The 17,630-nt window shown below is 45.9% G+C and overlaps 2 protein-coding genes across 2 annotated transcripts; both read right to left on the reverse strand.

The window, feature by feature from the left end:
- Positions 1–2,764: 2,764 nt before the first annotated feature.
- LOC135366270 (male-specific histamine-binding salivary protein-like) lies at positions 2,765–5,309 on the reverse strand. The gene is made up of 5 exons (XM_064598945.1): positions 5,062–5,309; positions 3,933–4,078; positions 3,786–3,868; positions 3,337–3,417; positions 2,765–3,045 (listed from the first exon to the last, which is right to left on the reverse strand). Exons 1-5 carry the CDS (start codon positions 5,242–5,244, stop codon positions 2,912–2,914), a joined length of 627 nt encoding a protein of 208 aa, XP_064455015.1. The 5' UTR covers positions 5,245–5,309; the 3' UTR covers positions 2,765–2,911.
- Positions 5,310–10,256: 4,947 nt separating this feature from the next.
- On the reverse strand, positions 10,257–13,299 carry LOC135366272 (uncharacterized). The gene is made up of 5 exons (XM_064598946.1): positions 13,105–13,299; positions 11,464–11,609; positions 11,317–11,399; positions 10,630–10,710; positions 10,257–10,439 (listed from the first exon to the last, which is right to left on the reverse strand). The coding sequence occupies exons 1-5, from the start codon at positions 13,267–13,269 to the stop codon at positions 10,306–10,308; spliced, it is 609 nt and encodes a 202-aa protein (XP_064455016.1). The 5' UTR covers positions 13,270–13,299; the 3' UTR covers positions 10,257–10,305.
- Positions 13,300–17,630: the final 4,331 nt, after the last annotated feature.

Consider the following 17,630-nt stretch of genomic DNA (forward strand, 5'->3'; position numbering starts at 1 on the left):
TTTTTGAAGGCCGTGCTCTGATTGGTGGTGTAGGGAATGACGATTTCGCTTTTTTCCAGAGAGGTAATTCCAGCATACTCTCAGCGTCCGGCGTCTGCTCTTGTCACGCATTCCGTCGAATAACAGTCAAACTAAGCCACTATTTCACATGGGATTTTCGATGCCATGATTAGCGTTGCACGAGCAATAAAATTACACAGTAGTTTCGAAATCGACTGGAACGTTTGCGACAATCCCTCCGTTGACAGTACCGCACGCCGATATCGTCACCTAAACTGCGGCCTCGTTGAGGGATAGCAAGCCTTCTCCAGGATGGCTAACCTTCCTTACCCCATAATCAACAACAACTACAAGACACTCACTCACTCTTGACACATTCTCGTTTGCATTTTCTTCCGCGTACTTTCGCATTCCGACATGGACCAACAAAGCGCTCGGGCGTTGATGAGGCTTACATGCTGTGTTTCTACTAATTCTCATTTGCCTTACTTACGTACCTTCTCAATGGATAGGAGAGTTTAATAGCAAAGACGAATTGTATCGACATCATGGTCATGTTAAAATACAGAATTATAGCTTATAATATAGAAAAGTGCAAAGTCCTGCAATCCTGGATTGAACCAAAAGATTAAGGTCTGGCTCCGCTAATATAATACCAGCGGTTTCCGACCTAAGGCGCGTTCGACGGAATTCAGACTAGGTCTTTAAAAAAAATCAAATTGGGAGTAGATTTACGCGTATGCTGCACGTGCTGCAGGGTATAGGGCTGTGGATAATTTGGACCATTTGGGGTTCTTTTGACCTTGCGCCGGAAATCTCCGACACACGGTGCTCGAAGCAATGTTTACCTCCTCCAGATTCGGTATGATCCTATGGACCTATTTTTTTACCTTTCAGGTTTACAATTGACCAGTAGCATGACCCCGTAGCAACAATATCCAGTCGTGGACGCCCAAAGCCAAGCTAGAGACTAGGAGATTGTGGGATCTCTCTCAAAGTTGCACTGGTTTCTTGAGGTTCTTCCTCAAACTTCGAGTACAGTTCCATGCTGGCGTCCCTGCCTCCCACTACTTCCCAGGACTGACTTTCTCAGGACTTCCCACGAACCCTCTTACCATCTGTTCTTGTCCACGTTGGCAGTCTGCCAGCATAGCTGTGGTGAAGAGACGGAAATGGACCTTCGAGGAGCAATATTGCCAGACTTCTGGGTAGGTTGGACACCACATGACGTAACACTTTTTCAAAACTTGAAATTACTTTTTTAATGCTTCACACTTTACATGGGGAAACAATATTGCTGAAGAACAGACACTTAGATTACAATGGCATAAAGTGGGTAGTATTCCGAAGAGACGAGATTTAGTAGGACGACGCACTTCAACTGACCGGGTATCCGCACAAGCGACTTCGTCTGGCGAGATGTTGGCAAAGGAGAGTGAGGAGGAAAGCATGCGCCAACGAGACGTCGCGGAAGAAATGCTAAGACCATCCGAACGATGTCTGAAGCGACGGTGGAGAAGTCGCTCAAAAACGTGACGGAGGACGGCGCTGGACGAACGCAGCTAGCTGACGCCGTTCTGTGGAGGGCGCACACAACCTCTCGGTAGCAGACGAGTGCACTAGAAGACGTGACGTCCATCACGTGCACTCAAGAAACTATGACAGCGCTCCTGTCGCCCTCGCGTCTCCGCCGAGATCTCGCCACAGAAATTCGCTCGTGCGGACACCCTGTAACCGTTGATGATGAAGGTAAAAGAAAAAAAATATGGAGATGTGAGCCCGCTCACCGCGGAATGAGCTACTCCAGATCTAGTAGAGGGGGAAAAAAAAGAATGGTAAAACCGTCTAAGCAGACGAGAGAGCTGCTATGCTAGCTCACTGTTCTTCTTGCACGCTAAGGTCTTTCGCATGGCTTTGTTGCAGCTGGCTAGGGGTCGAACCCAGATCAACGTGCCCTGAGAGCTTTTTAGAAAGTAGAGAATAGTTAGAGCAAGTGACTAAGCGCTAGGAGAACAAGGCTTAGCTTCTTTGGAGTATTATAAATGTCACCTCCCCTGGGAAGGACAATGAGAGGGCATTGCAAACGCCACTTTGGGTGCTACTTCGCGCGCTCCGGATTCATCTATCCAGGAACGGAACCCGGGTAATAGTGGTGACGTCACGTGGATGACTCCCAATTTCAGCTTCACCTTTTTCGTGGAACAAGGCTCCTCTCATTCCAACAACACTTTATTTTCACGCGTCATTCCTTGCTCAAAGTCAGTTACACCTTCCTCAACGTCCTGTAGACTTCTGGTAGTTGGTAATACCTGCCTTCGCGATGGCTGTCCTCTAAAAAGAGGACGTCTCCGATATTCTACGTACTGTTGAAGATATCTGCGTCGAAACCCCTAACTTTTAATCTTGTCTCTAATGCGATCTCAAGCAAGTAATGAAAGGACCAGTAGAGCGTTTTGGTTTAGGTGAAACATAGTGCACGAACGCTATAGGAACACGGACGGACGACACAGACGCAGCGTTCAACTTCAACTGACGTTTGTTGAAGTTGAACGCTGTGCTTCTGTCGTTCGTCCGTGTTCCTGTCGCGTTCGTCCACTATGTCACAAGCAACTGTATGATTCCAATGTAGAACAAGTATCAGTATTTTCTGGTATGTCTTCAACTTCGTGGTGTCATAGGCACACAGTGAAGAGGCCTTGTATTTCATACACTTCAGCGTTCTCGGCACAAAACAGCCTGTTAACGTTCGTATGGCGAACCGGTCTTGTGATTTCGATCGTCATGTTTATTTTTCGATAACATAGTACCGGTACATTCATATTGTAAGTTGCAAGTCGTAAACATTTTAAGCGCGCACTGCCGGCATGCTCGGATCCTTTTGTTGTTGAATAACCACAGGTATAATCAACTTTTACTGTTTGCATTTTTGGGCATCGTACTCCACGTAGTCCTTCTTTCCGCATAGCAGGTCGTAGACGAAACGGCAGCAATTTCCCACTTTGGGCTTCTTCCCAATGGCCCATAATTCGCAAGCAAGCCGATTTTCTGCAACAGAATCATCAAGTGAGCTATGCGGCAGATGTGTACAAATACTTGTCGTCTTTCTTTCTTTTTTCAAACACTCTAGCTATGCATGGTCCCCATCATGGTGAAGCCTTTTGTTCATGTTGTTGTTTCTGGCCGGCATCAGACCCATATCATCATCCTCTCTTGTGTGTGTGTGTGTGTGTTCGTGTGTGTTGTTGTTGTTGTTGTTGTTGAGGACGTTTCCATCTTATTTTTTTCCTTCATCTGTATAATACGGCATTTGATCTGTTCCTCCAGGAATGTACCTACCTCTCTCATGGTGAGGTACCCTCAGGATTCCACATGACTTGTAGTCTGAAAACACCATTGGGTACTGGTAGCCAGGAGAGCCTGCAAGTGTCCGAAATTTTCTGCTAATGCGACGTGGTCTCTTTGCTTCATTAAAATTGACATTTTGATGAGCTGCAGCTTCTACGAGAAATCATGTTATCCGGGACAATGCAAATGACACCAACTGACAAGGACGGGGTGCACTGCTAGGCTTCCGGGTAAGCGGAGTAGAATGACCGGCTCTGGAAAACTGTTGCCAGTACTGCCAGACACAGAGAGTGAATTCCAGAATAATCGAATTATGAAAAGCAAATGGTAGCAAGTTTGTATCAAGTAGCGCCTAGCGGATTGAGAGTTTTCCGGTTAACTGGGTAAAAGCGGGACATGACTGTGTGCATTTTTGCAAGCTTGGAAAAACGAGCACGTACGTTCGCTGAAAGATGCGACGAGGACATTGCTGTCCTCGTATTCGGTTGTGTGATTTTTCCTCAAGAACCAATGAAACATCGTCCTGGAAGATTATTGTAGAACTTCAATCAAGGACACCGAGATACAAAGAAGGACGTGACACTTACTTGCCATTGTTCGTCACTTTCATTGTAACTTTGTCGCTGCCAATGCTTAGCGGTTTTGCCACCACGCACTTTTCATCGTCATGGTACATGCCCTTACCCTTGTAAGAACGCTTGTAAAGGTGCATCTTCTTATTGAGTCTAATAAACTACAAAACAAGTAAACATGTAAAAGTAATGTGTTTTGCTAATGAGAATATGGTCTCGAAGTCTTATGTCCAGTGCAACGACAGTCAAAGTGCCAGAGCATGAAATATTGGTGTTGTTGAACGTTATTTATTATTATCATTATTATTATTTAGTGACACTGCCGTCCGATATTTCCGGGCCAGGGCAGGACTAACCGCGCACATAAAGAGACGTTGATGAGATGACGTTGGGCGCTTCCCCAGTGCCAATTGTAGAGGATGAAAGCTGATGATGGAGATGGCAGTTCAAGTGATCAAAGCATTGCGGAGAGTCCAGGTGATGACAAAATCTCCCAAAAGAGACGGAGGCATTGATGCATATTAGCGGGACTCGGCCAGCGACCCAGCGCCTTGCCGAGGGTTAAAGCGCGGTGGTGAGTAGATGGTGCATAGGTCACTGCGCACATTGCATGTTGCACAAAGCTCCGACAGCTCACTGCCAATGCGCTGCGTGATTAAATTTGCATTTCCAAACATGAAAAACGGGTGTACAGAATTGGTTTTCAAGAAGGACTATAATCATTCGAATCCTTCGGGAAATTTTTGAGAGCAAAATAGAAAAGGTTATAGCATGATAGTTCAATTTGCTCACGCATTGTGCAAGGACGACAGAGAAATTAAACAAAAATTTTCCTGGAGCGAAACACACACAGCAGTTCGTCATGTTTCTGGATCGTCAATTCGAGCGCTTAACTTTTAATCGAAGTGTTAAGTGCTGCATAATGTAAAACCCCGAGACTAGAGAACACGAAGGGACAGCGAAGTCTCAATCCTAGTCCCTATAGTCTCGGGGTTTTACATTATGCATCATCTTCACCAGCTCGCTTGCTATAGCCATTTTTTCAGTGTTAAGTGCATCTTGATGGCAAAAAAAAAAATGGTAGGAAGCTAGAATCTAGCTAGGACCTGTGAGCTAGCCCACTTCGAAAACGTATGTGACTCACCCTCCATGCATCCTGGTACTTCCCGAGCTCCGGCCGCGTTTCGAAGTGCTTCGTTGGATATGCTACCGGTTGGTGAACACGAGACCGGCCCGTCTGGGCAGGGCGAGGTTGTTTTGCATCGGCAACGAATGCAAACGCTGCTGTCAGTATCAGAAGTCGTAGCATCCTCCTGCAGTGCCCCATCTCAAAGCGAATGTTTCATACTCCACCCGTTCTGTGTTTAATATATAAGTACCTGGATAGTTGTCGCCTTTCTTAATTCCCTTTATTCCATTTCTATATGTGCGCTGACTATTAGATAACTGTTATTCGTGTTTCGTAATTGTCGTGCCGAAACACAAAACCTTGGCAGGTATTACCGAGGTATCGTATGACTGGTGCCAGCTGCGCTCTGATATTGGTAATGATTGCGGGATTATTATTATTATTATAAAAATATCGAAAGACAGATGAAGCCGCACAAGAGAACATTCATTATCCCTGACACACAATGAATGTCGTAGGCAGTTTCTTCTGTTCAAAGGAATTAATAAAATCAATACACAAACAACATGGACGACCTTCCAGCGAAACAGTGCTGTTCTCAGGAAAAGCATTATCTTATGAAAGCGTTGCTCAGATGCAATTGCACTGTAATTATTGCCAAATTGACTGTAAAACGTTGAGAAAATTAAAGTGTATTATTGCCTTTATGTGTCTATATTGTAGCAGACTTTGGAGCAGCCAAACCAGAATGATTACATTTTACCGCGTTCCTGCTCGTTTTTAATCGCTTTTTCACAGTCATTTTGTCAAAGTATAACAGTGTCTTGATAAGTACTTGCTCTGCTGTTTTGCATCGCCTATAAGATGGTCATCAAAGGAGATTTCTTTTCCGCTTTTCCTCCTGCTTTGTATTCGTATCTCCCCCTGGTTGAGATGCTGATAAGGGTAGCGCAAAGAATCGTGGGGTATCAGTCGCGATGTTATCTCGCACTGCCCCGTAGGACAACATGTTTGCCCCTGGTTCTCGGCTGGTGTGATTCTCGCCATGTGCGGCATCAAGGACATATTTTAGCGGATTCAGGCTTGTTAGCGTCTCTAGGTTTCGAGCCGTTCCAATCCACTGGGCAACGCTTGCTGACTGTCGTGCACTTGTAGATTGAAGAAGCCTCGCACTCTGGGATACAAGCTATTCCATCAGATCAGGTTCCGCGGGTCTTCGGCCTTATAAACCACGTCAGAGCATTAAGTCATCTATCCGACTTCGTGCATTACAGTGGTTTTCATCCTGTCACAATCAACGTGTCGCCTCCAGCGTGTCGCCCCTTTCAAGGCATGCCACATGAATTGCGTACGTTTTCTGGAGGACGTGGACCATAGCCTCGCGCATTTCTATCCCTATGGAGCCAGTGGACGTGATGTGATTTTGACCTCACTAGATATTGTTCATTGTGTACGAAGATCACGTGAGCGAGAGGTTCAGGCGCCGCAAGCTTAAGTGCCAGGAATCCGTACTGCTGGACTTAGATACTTGCTATGGCACACTGCTACGGTGAAGACAATAATGGTGCAGGTAAGCCAGATATCGGTTTGGTCTTGCCCATAAGCCCCACCGGCCATCTATACTATGTTTTGCCGCACAGGGTCAACTACACGAGGGATGAGGAATTACCTCCGAGCGCTTAAAGCTCAGAAGAGCTAAAATCTGTGAAGTTTGCCATCACTTATTAGCATTATGTTTTCTTCATTGCAATGTGCATTGTCCGATATTACCTGATTATACTTGCCTTCTTAGATTTTGTACACTGTACACTGTGTGCTCAAAGTGTGCTGTGCACAAACTTCTCTCTGTAAGGCACGTGCGTGATCATGAATCGATATATCTGGCGAGAATGCCCACAACGTTACGAGTATCTATGTGTGTATGTCACTTACAGTTTCTGAGACCTTTCACTGCCTAAGTTGCACTAATATAACGCAGAGAAACGCGCACCTTTTATACCCGTTTGCGGCCCCTTTAAAGTAAGTGAAACCGACTGTAACCACATCAGACTCAATGGTTTGCGTTGTTGCTTTCACGCAGGCGTGCTTGTCACCGTAGACCTTATCACCTTCGTAGGAGCGTTGATAGAGATGCATCGTTCTGTTCAGTGTAATGAACTGTAACTGAAACATTTGGGACATAGTTACATATTTGTCTGCGATGTCTATGGGCTTGAGACACAAAAGCTTCCGTGGCGCCAGACAGCGGCGACAAGATGAACCGGATGAAGGCAAAGCGAGGATAATGTAAGATAAATAGAGGAGGATCTCTCGACCAATCACGGAGCGAAAATACGATGAAACAGACTACAACTACCTTAAGTGCCCAATAAGATGAGTTGAGTTGATAAGAAAAGAAAAATATGGAAAAATATGCACTCATTACGAGAGCCGGCTACCCCAGATCACTTAGGAGAACAAAAATCGAAAACTAAACAAAGGAAAGGAAAAGAAAAAAAAGAAAAACTACAATAAAACCAATGAGTCGCAAAGACACTTGGTCAGTCACTCACACACACTGTTCACATACACTGTCATACACACTTCACTGTCACTCACACTGTGTTCACCAACTTGGAGACAAATCGCACGAATGCCTGCATGGCGTGGAGGTGTGATGGTCGTGTGTCCAAGGGCCCAGGACCTTAACAACATCAAATGGTCTGCCATCCAGCCCAATGTCCCAAAACAATGCATGCCTTTTTAAAGGATAGGAGAGCTTGGTTACCAAGCTGAGTCAGAAGTGATTACTGATGGCAAGGTTAAAATTCATAATATATATTAGGTCTCAGTCCTCCTGGTTTGGTTAGGTAATCCTTCAGGTCTCAACTGACGCGGCTCCGTAGGCGCAGGATCTGCTCGTTGGTTGCCAATGCCACGCTCTCGCAGGTGGCAGGGCTAACTCTCCCAAAACCTGCTCTGACTGTGCCTGATGCTTCCCCCTCAATTTTTCGGCACACTTCGCTACCAGTCATCCTATGCTCAAAATATTACAATATTATTAAGTTTTGTGAACATACGAGAGCCTAAGATGCAAACAACGTTCAAACAACTCTTAAAAAAAGGGTGTGATTTAGCTCCTTTCCTTGCCGCATATTTCACTCCCTTTTTGGAGAGCACAGTTACTCTCAAAAATGAGTCTCCTCACTCCCTTCAGACTCTTCAGGGAGTAATATTACTCTCCAGTAGGGAGTTAAAGGGTGACGTAGTAGCTTGCGTGCTCTTGGGTATTCGTGCCGCCCTTAAGCCGGACCTCGGATGCAGCCACGCCGACCTCGTCTACGCCTGTTCACTCCGCCTCCCTGCAGAGTTCTTTTGCCCGTCGAAACCCGACATCTCACCTTTGGCCCTCCTTCAGCGCCTTCATCGCTCTTTCAGCATTGTGCGAGCAACCCCGTCGAGAGCTGCATCCCACCATAGCCCCAACATTCCCCAAGACCTGCCTACGGCAACCCACGTGTTCCTGCGGACAGACTCGGTGCGCAAGTCCCTCTCTCCGCCTTACTCCGGGCCGCATCCTGTCCTCGCCAGGAACGACAAAACGTACCGCATTTCGGTAAACGGGTAAGAGGATACCGTCTCAGTCGACCGGCTAAAACCGGCGTATCTCGAAAACCCCGCCTCCTTTGCGCCCGGTTCCTCGTCGTCCGTCGCTCCCAACAGTCGCTCCTCTGCACCCGGCCGCGCTAAGCACGTCTCATGGCCGGACAGCCTGGGCTGTCTCCAGCGGGAGGGCCCTGTAGCAGACGACACAGATGGGCGTGCGCCGTGCGCAGGCACATCGAGTTTTGCACGCCCCTCGTGTTACGCGCCGGCCTTTGGCCATTCTACTCGGCCACCCTGATCCAGTTCAGCTGGCACCCAGCCGGCAATAAAGAACCTTCTGTTGCAGTCCTTTCTCCGACTCAACACTCTCTTACCCAAGTAATTTAAAATTCTGAAGGACTACCCGCTTGGCTGGCAGAGACATCCTGTCGTGGCCTCAATGCTTTTGTGATAAAGAACAGGCTGTAACACTGTACATGTCCCTACTAATATTCCAGAAAGTGTGAATATCACAAAGGCTACTCACTTGTCTGGGCTCCCGGGACCCTTAGAATGACGCACGTTTCCCGCGGCATCCCTTTTCCGAAGGCCGTGCTCTGATTGGTGGTGTAGGGAATGACGTTTTCGCTTTTTTCCAGAGAGGAAATTCCATCATACTCTCAGCGTGCGGCGTCTGCTCTTGTCACGCATTCCGTCGAATAACAGTCAAACTAAGCCACTATTTCACATGGGATTTTTGATACCATGATCAGTGTTGCACGAGCAATACAATTACACAGTAGTTTCTAAATCGACTGAAACGGATGCGACAATCCCTCCGTTGACAGTACAGTACGCCTGTATCGTCGCCTTAACTGCGTTCAGGAAGACAGTCACTCGCTCTTGACACATTCTCGTTCGCATTCAGACGCAGACCAACAAAGCGCTCGGGCGTTGATGAGGCTTACATGTTGTGCTTCTACTAATTCTGATTTGCCTTACCTACGTAACTTCTCAATGGATAGGAGAGTTTAATAGCAAAGACGAGTTGTATCGACATCACGGTCATGCTAAAATACAGAATTATAGCTTATAACATAGAAAAGTGGAAAGTCCTGCAATCCGGCAAAACCAGATTGAACCAGAAGATTAAGGTCTAGCTCCGCTGATATTCGAAATACCAGCGGCTTCCGACCTAAGGCGGGTTCGACGGAATTCAGACTAGGTCTTTAAAATAATTGAAATTTGGAGTAGATTTACACGTAAGGTGGGTCAGCCTATTCAACTTCAACTGACGTTTGTTCAAGTTGAACGCTGTGTCTGTGTCATTCGTTCGTGTTCCTATCGCGTTCGTGCACTATGTCACAAGCAACTGTATATGATTCGAATGTATAGAACATGTATCCAGTCTTTATTTATTTATTTATTTTTTGTATATCTTCAACTTCGTGGTTGCACACAATGAAGAGGCCTTGTATTTCACACACTTCAGCTTTCTCGTCACGAAGCGCCTTGTCAACGTTCGTATGGCCAACTCGTCTTGTGATTTCGATCGTTATGTTTATTTTTCGATAACATAGTACCGGTACATTCATGTTCAGTTGATGATGTCATGTTGTAAGTTAGAAGTCGTAAACATTATAAGCTCATGCTCGGCTCCTTTTATTGTTCAATAACCACAGCTATAACCAACTTTTAGGGTTTGCATTTCATGGCATCGTACCCCACGAAGTCCTTCATTCCACATAGCAGGTCGTAGACGAAAAGACAGCAATTTCTCACCCTGGGCTTCTTCCCAATGGCCCATAATTCGCAAGCAAACCGATTTTCTGCAACAGAATCACCAAGTGAGCTATGCGACAGGCAGCGTGTGCAAATATTTGTCGTCTTTTCTTTTTCTTTTTTTCGTTTTTCAAACACTCAATGCCATGGTTGGACAACGTTTTTCTTTCTTTTTTTTTTCCTGAAATGTATGTGTATAATATGGCATTTGATCTGTTCCTCCAGGAGTGTACCTACCGCTCTCAAAGTGAGGCACCCTCAGGATTCCACATGATTTGTAGTCTGAAAACACCATTGGGGACCGGTAGCCAGGAGTGTCTGCAAATGTTCGAAATTTCCTGCTAAGGCGACATGGTCTCTTTGCTTCATTAAAACTGACATTTTCATCTGGTGCAGCTTCTATGAAAAAGCATGTTATCCGGGACAATGCAAATGCCACCAACTGACAAGGACATTGGCACGCTTCTGGGTAAGCGGAATAGTATGACCGGCTCTGGAAAACTGTTGCCAGTAGTGACGGACACAGAGAGCGAATTCCAGAATAACCGAATTACAAAAGGCAAATGGTATCAAGTTCGTAACAAGTAGCGCCTAGCGGATAGAGAGTTTTTCGGTGAACCGGGGGGGGGGGGGGGGAGAGTATATGTTTATTAAGAAAAAAAGAAAGGAAAGGTTAGCCAGGCAAAGAGCCGGCTTGCTATTCCGAAAGAAAAAGGGAAAGAAAAGGAAAGGGGAAACGACAAAGAAAAGGAAGGAAAAAGAAAAACAGAAAAACCGGGGAATCGAAAAAGGAATGGAAGGACAGAAAAAGAAAAACGGGGAAAACAAAAAGAAAGGAAATCAAGGAAGAACTGGGAAAGTTAACTAGGTACAAGCGGGACATGACTGTGTGCATTTTGCAAGCGTGGAAAAATGAGCACGTACGTTCGAGGAAAGCTGTGACGAGGACATTACTTTCCTTGTACCCCGTTGTGTGTTCTTTCGTCAAGAACCAATTAAAAATCGTCCTGGAAGATTATTGTAGAACTTCAATCGAGGACACCAAGATACGAAGAAGGACGTGACACTTACCTGCCGTTGTTCGTTACTTCCATCGTAACTATGTCGCTGTCAATGTTTAGCGGTTTTGCCACCACGCACTTTTCATCGTCACGGTACATATCCTCACCCTTGTAAGAACGCTTGTAAAGGTGCATCGTCTTGTTGAGTGTAATAAACTACAAAAGAAACAAGCATGTGAACATGTAAAAGTAATGTATTTTGCTAATGAGAATGTGGTCTCGAAGCCTTATGTCCAGCGTGCAACGACAGCCAAAGTGTGCCAGAGCATGAAATATTGGTGTTGTTGAACGCCATTTATTATTTAGTAACACTTCCGTCCGACATTTCAAAGCCAGGGACGGATTAAACGCACATATAAAGAGTCGTTGATGAGATGAGGTTGGGCGCTGCCCCAGTGCCAATTGTAGATGATGAAAGCTGATGATGCAGATGGCAGCTGCAGATGACAGTCAAGTGATCAAAGCATTGTGGAGAGTCCAACAACAACAACAACAACAATAAATGAAGAAGCGATGATGACATGGGATGTTTCCCCTGGAGAGTCCAGGTGATGACAAAATCTCCCAAAAGAGACGGAGGCATTGTTGCATATTAGCGGGACTCGGCCAGGGACCCAGCACCTTGACGAGGGTTAAAGCGCTGCGGTAGACTGCATGCACCCCGCGCTGCAAGATCTCGCGTTCGCTCTCATAGGCGGAACAACCCATGAGTAGGTGGTGCATGTCAGTGCGCACATTGCATGTTGCACAAAGGTCCGACAGCGCGCGGCCACTGCACTGCAGGATTAAATTTGCATTTCCAAACATGAAAAACGTGTGCACAGACTTGGTTTTCAAGAAGGACTATAGTCGTTCGAATCCTTAAGAAATTTTTGAGAGCAAAACTGAAAAAGGCTATAGCATGGTAGTGCAAGGACGACAAAGAAATTAAACAAGAACTATCCTATGGAGCGAAACTCACACAGCAGTTCGCCATGTTTCTGGATACTCAATTCGAGCGCTTAACTTTTCTTCCAAGTGTTAAGTGCATCTTGATGGCAAAAAAATGGTAGGAAGGAATCTAACTACACTTTAAAAAAAAAGGAGTAAAACGGGGAGTAATTGCAGCTTCTACTCCCCTAGTCTGCAATTACTCCCCATTTTAGTCCCCTAACCCAACATTTGGTTCCGACATTTACTCCCCAGGACTGCCAATTGTCACTAAACTTCGCGAATGGTCCCCTGAACGCAACAGTCTACGTAAATATGTGCCCTTGGTCAATTTGAACGATATAAGGATGTATAACTCAGACAACGTAGCAATTTTCCAGCCACACAGAGTAAGAAACAGTTAGCGCATCTTTCTTCGCAAATTGTGCCCTATGAATGGCGCAAGATTTTATATCACTCGATATATCACGGTTGACGGTTTGCTTCAAAGTATTTTCATGCATGCGCATAAATTATGTACCTGGGACTTTTACAACAGCGCGTGAAATGCGGTCTTCACTCTGTGACATTCATTTACTCCCGTGCATTTACTCCCGAAAGGGACTATTTTTTGTGGCAATGCAATTAGTCCCCCAAAGGAGTAAAAGTACTCCTTTTTTTTCTTAGAGTGTAGGACCTGCGAGGCCAGCGCACTTCAAAATGCTTGACGTTTGCTACTCACCCTCCATGCATCCTGGTACTTCCCGAGCTCAGGCCGCGTTTCGAAGTGCTTCGTTGGAAATGCTATAGTTGGGAGAAAGCGAGGGAGAGGGTCTTTTGCATCGGCAACGAATGCAAACGCTGCTGTCAGTATCAGAAGTCGTAGCATCATCCTGCAGTGCGCCATTTCAAAGCGAATGTTTCATACTCCACCCTTTCTGTGTTTATATAAGTACCTCGATAGTTGTCGCCTTTCTTAATTCGCTTTATTCCATTTCTATGTGCGCTATTATTCTATTAGCTAATTCTATTATTCTATTCTACTGTTCTATTCTACTATTCTATTATACTATTAGATAACTGTTATTCGTGTTTCGTAATTATCGTGCCGAAATGCAAAACCTTGGCAGGTATTACCGAGGTATCGCATGACTGGTGCCAGCTGTCCTCTGATATTAGTAATGATTGCGTGATTATTATTATTACAAATATCAGAAGACAGATGAAGCCGCACAAAAGAACATTCATTATTCCTGACACACAATGAATGTCGTAGGCAGTTTCTTCTGTTCAAAGGAATTAATGACATCAACACTCAAACAACGTGGACGACCTTCCAGCGAAAACGTGCAGTTCTCAGAAAAATCATTATCTTATGAAAGCGTTGCTCAGATGCAATTACACTAATTATTTCCAAATTGACTGTAAAACGTTGAGAAAATTAAAGTGTATTATCGCCTTTATGTGTCTATATCGTAACAGACTTTGGAGCAGACGAACCAGAATGATTACATTTTTTTCCGCGTTCCTGCTCGTTTTTAATCGCTTTTTCACAGTCATTTTGTCAAAGTATAACAGTGTCTTGATAACTATTTGCTCTGCTGTTTTGCATCGCCTATAAGATGGTCATCAAAAGATTTCTTTTCGGCTTTTTCTCCTCCTTTGTATTCGTATCTCCCCCTGGTTGAGATGCTGATAAGGATAGCGCAAAGAATCATGACCCAAGCAGCACAATGTACTTAAAGTCGAGTGCAATAGGGGAGGACGGGTAGGTGGAAGACCTTGAACAGACTCTTGAAACTAAGGAACGTTGATAAGACACATACCGTCCACCCCTATTGCACTCGACTTTCAGTACATTGTGCTGCTTGGGGAGATATCAATCGCGATGTTATTTCGCACTGCCTCGTAGGACAACACGTTTGTCCCTGTTTCTCTGCTGGTGCCATTCTCGCCATGTGCGGCATCAAGGACATATTTTAGCGGATTCAGGCTTGTTAGCGTCTGTAGGTTTCGAGCCGTTCCAATCCACTGGGCAACGTTTGCTGACTGCCGTGCACTTGTAGACTGAAGAAGCCTCGTACTCTGGGACACAAGTTATTCGATCTGGGATACAAGTTCTTCCTCATTGGCTCGTGAGCGATGGGAGTTCCGCGGGTCTTCGGCCTTATAAACCACGTCAAAGCATTAAGTCGTCTATTCGATTTCGTGCATTAGAGTGGTTTCCATCCGGTCACAATCAATGTGTCGACTCCAGCGTGTCGCCCCTTTCAAGGCATGCCACATGACAATAATGGTGCAGGTACGCCAGATATCGGTTTGGTCTTGCCCGTAAGCCTCACTGGCCATCTATTCTATGTTTTGCCGCACAGGGTCAACTACACAAGGTGCGAAGGGTACCCCAGACCACTTAAAGGTCAGAGGAGCAGAAATTTGTGAAGTTTGCCATCACTTATTAGCATTATGTTTTCTTCATGTGTATTGTCCGATATTACCTGATTATACTTGCCTTCTTAGATTTCGTACACTGTACAGGCGTCGCCACCCTTAACCGTAGCGCGGGAGCGCGTGGCCTGCTTGCATGCCAGCGCCCTTTATACCCGTTTGCGGCCCCCTTAAAGTAAGTGAAATCGACTGCTACCACATCAGACTCAATGGTCTGCGTTGTTGCTTTCACGCAGGTGTGCTTGTCACCGTAGACCTTATCACCTTCGTAGGAGCGTTGATAGAGATGCATCGTTCTGTTCAGTGTAATGAACTGTAATTGAAACATTTGGGACATAGTTACATATTTGTCTGCGATGTCTATGGGCTTGACACACAAGAGCTTCCGCACCTTCGATGACGCCAGACAGCGGCGACAAGGTGAACCGAATGGAGGCAAAGCGAGGATAATATAAGATAAGTAGAGAAAGGTTTTTCGACCAACCACCGAGCGAAAATACGATGAAACAGGCTACAACTACCTTGAGTGCCCAATTAGTTTAGTTTAGTTGAAAAGGGAAGAAAAATATGGAGAAATAGGCACTCATTACGAGAGCCGGCTACTCCAGATCACTTAGGAGAACTAAAATGGAAATCAAAAGAAAAGAAAAACAAAGAAAAGGGAAAAAGAAACTACAGTCGACCCCCGTTTATCCGGACGGTGCCGTTCCCGGCGAAATCGTCCGGATACCGGGGCATCCGGATAAATGAAACGACCGAATAGAAACGTCCTACAGAGCAAGGTTTAATTAAAACACAGAAATCTCGTCAATGACAGCTGTTACATAGTAGTGTAGGCACTCGATTCCTGCAAAGTTTTGCTAATTGCATAGAGTTGAGCCATGCTGTTGCGCTGCTCGAAGAATGTCAGTGCGGTCGCAAAGTGTCAATGTCGGAGCCTTGTTTCTCACTGGCGTCATCGGCACTGTCTTGCTGCACATCATCGGAGGCAACAGCAGCAATCACACCGTCATCAGTCAAAGCTGCACACACGTCATCATCCTTATCAACGTCAACGTAGTCAGAAACGGCAGCATCATCTACGGCAGTCACAGTGAGCCTCTGCATCAGGGATCGCAGCTCAGCTAGGGGAATGTCTTCATCGGCCAACGAGCCGTAAGCAGTAGTCCCTCGGGTTGGAGTTCTCCCCTCTAGAACCGGACAGTTGCTCGAGAAGAGATATTTCCAAATGACTCGACTGGCCAACGTGACCCAACGCACACAAATAGAAAAAGGGGTCATCGTGCACGGTTGTCTTCCCTACGGAGGAATGTAGGTCCCCGATGTGTGACGGGAATAACCCCAAAACAGCGAAAAGGGTGACGAAGCGGGGTCAGCGTCTCCTCTTACTCACGGTAGTCCGGATAACTGAAGCTGGATTACTCGAATTTTCGACTTTCGTTCCCTGGAATTCTTGTCCGAGTCCGGAAGCTGAAGTCCGGATAAACGAGAACAAAATACATGGAGGAAAATCCGTTCCCGTGCCTTTTGTCCGGATACCGCGGTATCCGGATAAATGAAGTCCGGATAAACGGGGGTCGACTGTACAATAAAACCAATGCGTGACGAAAACACTCAGTCAGTCACTCCACACACACTGTCAGTCACACTGTGTCCACCAACTTAGAGACTGCGCAAAATCGCACGAATGCCTGCATGGCGTGGAGGTGTCCAAGGGCCCAGGACCTTAACAACATCAAATGGTCTGCCATGCAGCCCAATGTCCCAAAACCATGCATGCCTGTTTAAAGGATAGGAGACCTTGGTCACCAAGCTGAGTCAGAAGTGATTACGGACGGCAAGATTAAAATTCATAATTTATATTAGGTCTCAGTCCTCCTGATTTGGTTCGGTAATTCTTCAGGTCTCAACTGACGCGGCTTCGTAGGCGCAGCTTCTCCTCATTGGTTTGCAATGCCACGCTCTCGCAGGTGGCAGGGTTAACTCTCCCAAAATCTGCTCTGACTGTGCCTGGAGGCTTTCCCCTCAATTTTCCGGCACACTTCACTACCAACCTCACGGTCTCACCACTACCTTTTCCTAATGGATCAGGATCGTAACTCACCCTCCACGCGTCTTGGTGTGTCCCAAGCCGTGGCTGCGTTTCTAAGTACGCCTTAGGACTCACTAACACTGGCACCGTATCGGGCACCGTTTGCGGCGCCCCAGTGGCGCAGTCAGGAAAACCTTCCGCGTCAGCAAAGAAGGCCCACGCTATTACCAATACCAGTAGTCTCAACATGGTCCTGTTCCTGTTAGGAATAGTCCTCTGACTTAAATACGTTCCAGTTACGGGATTTCCTAACGACCTTTATCCTCTTACGTGTGTGAACTTCGAGATAATTGGCGATTTTCCTTGGAATCTTAGAGCATTAGTCCTGCAATTGGAACTACTGCGGCAATATTGACATTACCTTTCAATATTGCTTTGTGGAAAAGGTTAGGTCGTTAAAAGTGTTAGAATGCCGCTGACGCAGGTGCACAAAAGAACGTCAAGTATAGTTGACAAAGTTCAGCTTGAGATTTTCGGAACTGAGGTTCACCTTGACAACGTCATTACAGGGAGTAAACAGTGATCAATACAAGGGCCGCCCAGGGACACAACGTGGCCTTCTTATGACGTCATTGTGGTGTGATGTGGTAGAACTAGAGGAAGATAAAAATGGGGGTGACGTCATTGATTTGAAGCAGTTACATTGTAATCATTGCTCTAACGTCAATGATGACGCTATGCCAAGCTGAAATGCTGTTGTTGCTTGGCTTGTACGGGTGTATGTGTATCAG

This window comes from Ornithodoros turicata, chromosome 8, assembly GCF_037126465.1.
Source record: "Ornithodoros turicata isolate Travis chromosome 8, ASM3712646v1, whole genome shotgun sequence".
NCBI classification, from domain to species: domain Eukaryota; kingdom Metazoa; phylum Arthropoda; class Arachnida; order Ixodida; family Argasidae; genus Ornithodoros; species Ornithodoros turicata.

What these genes read in the sequence shown, in the direction of transcription:
- LOC135366270 (XM_064598945.1), bottom strand. Translation starts at nt 5,244, where the DNA reads ATGGGGCACTGCAGGAGGATGCTACGACTTCTGATACTGACAGCAGCG. An exon ending in CGTCGCATCTTTCAGCGAAC is followed by an intron (nt 3,418 to 3,785) that starts GTACGTGCTCGT and finishes GGACACTTGCAG; the next exon opens with GCTCTCCTGGCTACCAGTAC. An exon ending in GGTACCTCACCATGAGAGAG is followed by an intron (nt 3,046 to 3,336) that starts GTAGGTACATTC and finishes ATTCTGTTGCAG; the next exon opens with AAAATCGGCTTGCTTGCGAA.
- LOC135366272 (XM_064598946.1), bottom strand. Translation starts at nt 13,269, where the DNA reads ATGGCGCACTGCAGGATGATGCTACGACTTCTGATACTGACAGCAGCG. An exon ending in GAAGTAACGAACAACGGCAG is followed by an intron (nt 11,400 to 11,463) that starts GTAAGTGTCACG and finishes ATAATCTTCCAG; the next exon opens with GACGATTTTTAATTGGTTCT. An exon ending in GGTGCCTCACTTTGAGAGCG is followed by an intron (nt 10,440 to 10,629) that starts GTAGGTACACTC and finishes ATTCTGTTGCAG; the next exon opens with AAAATCGGTTTGCTTGCGAA.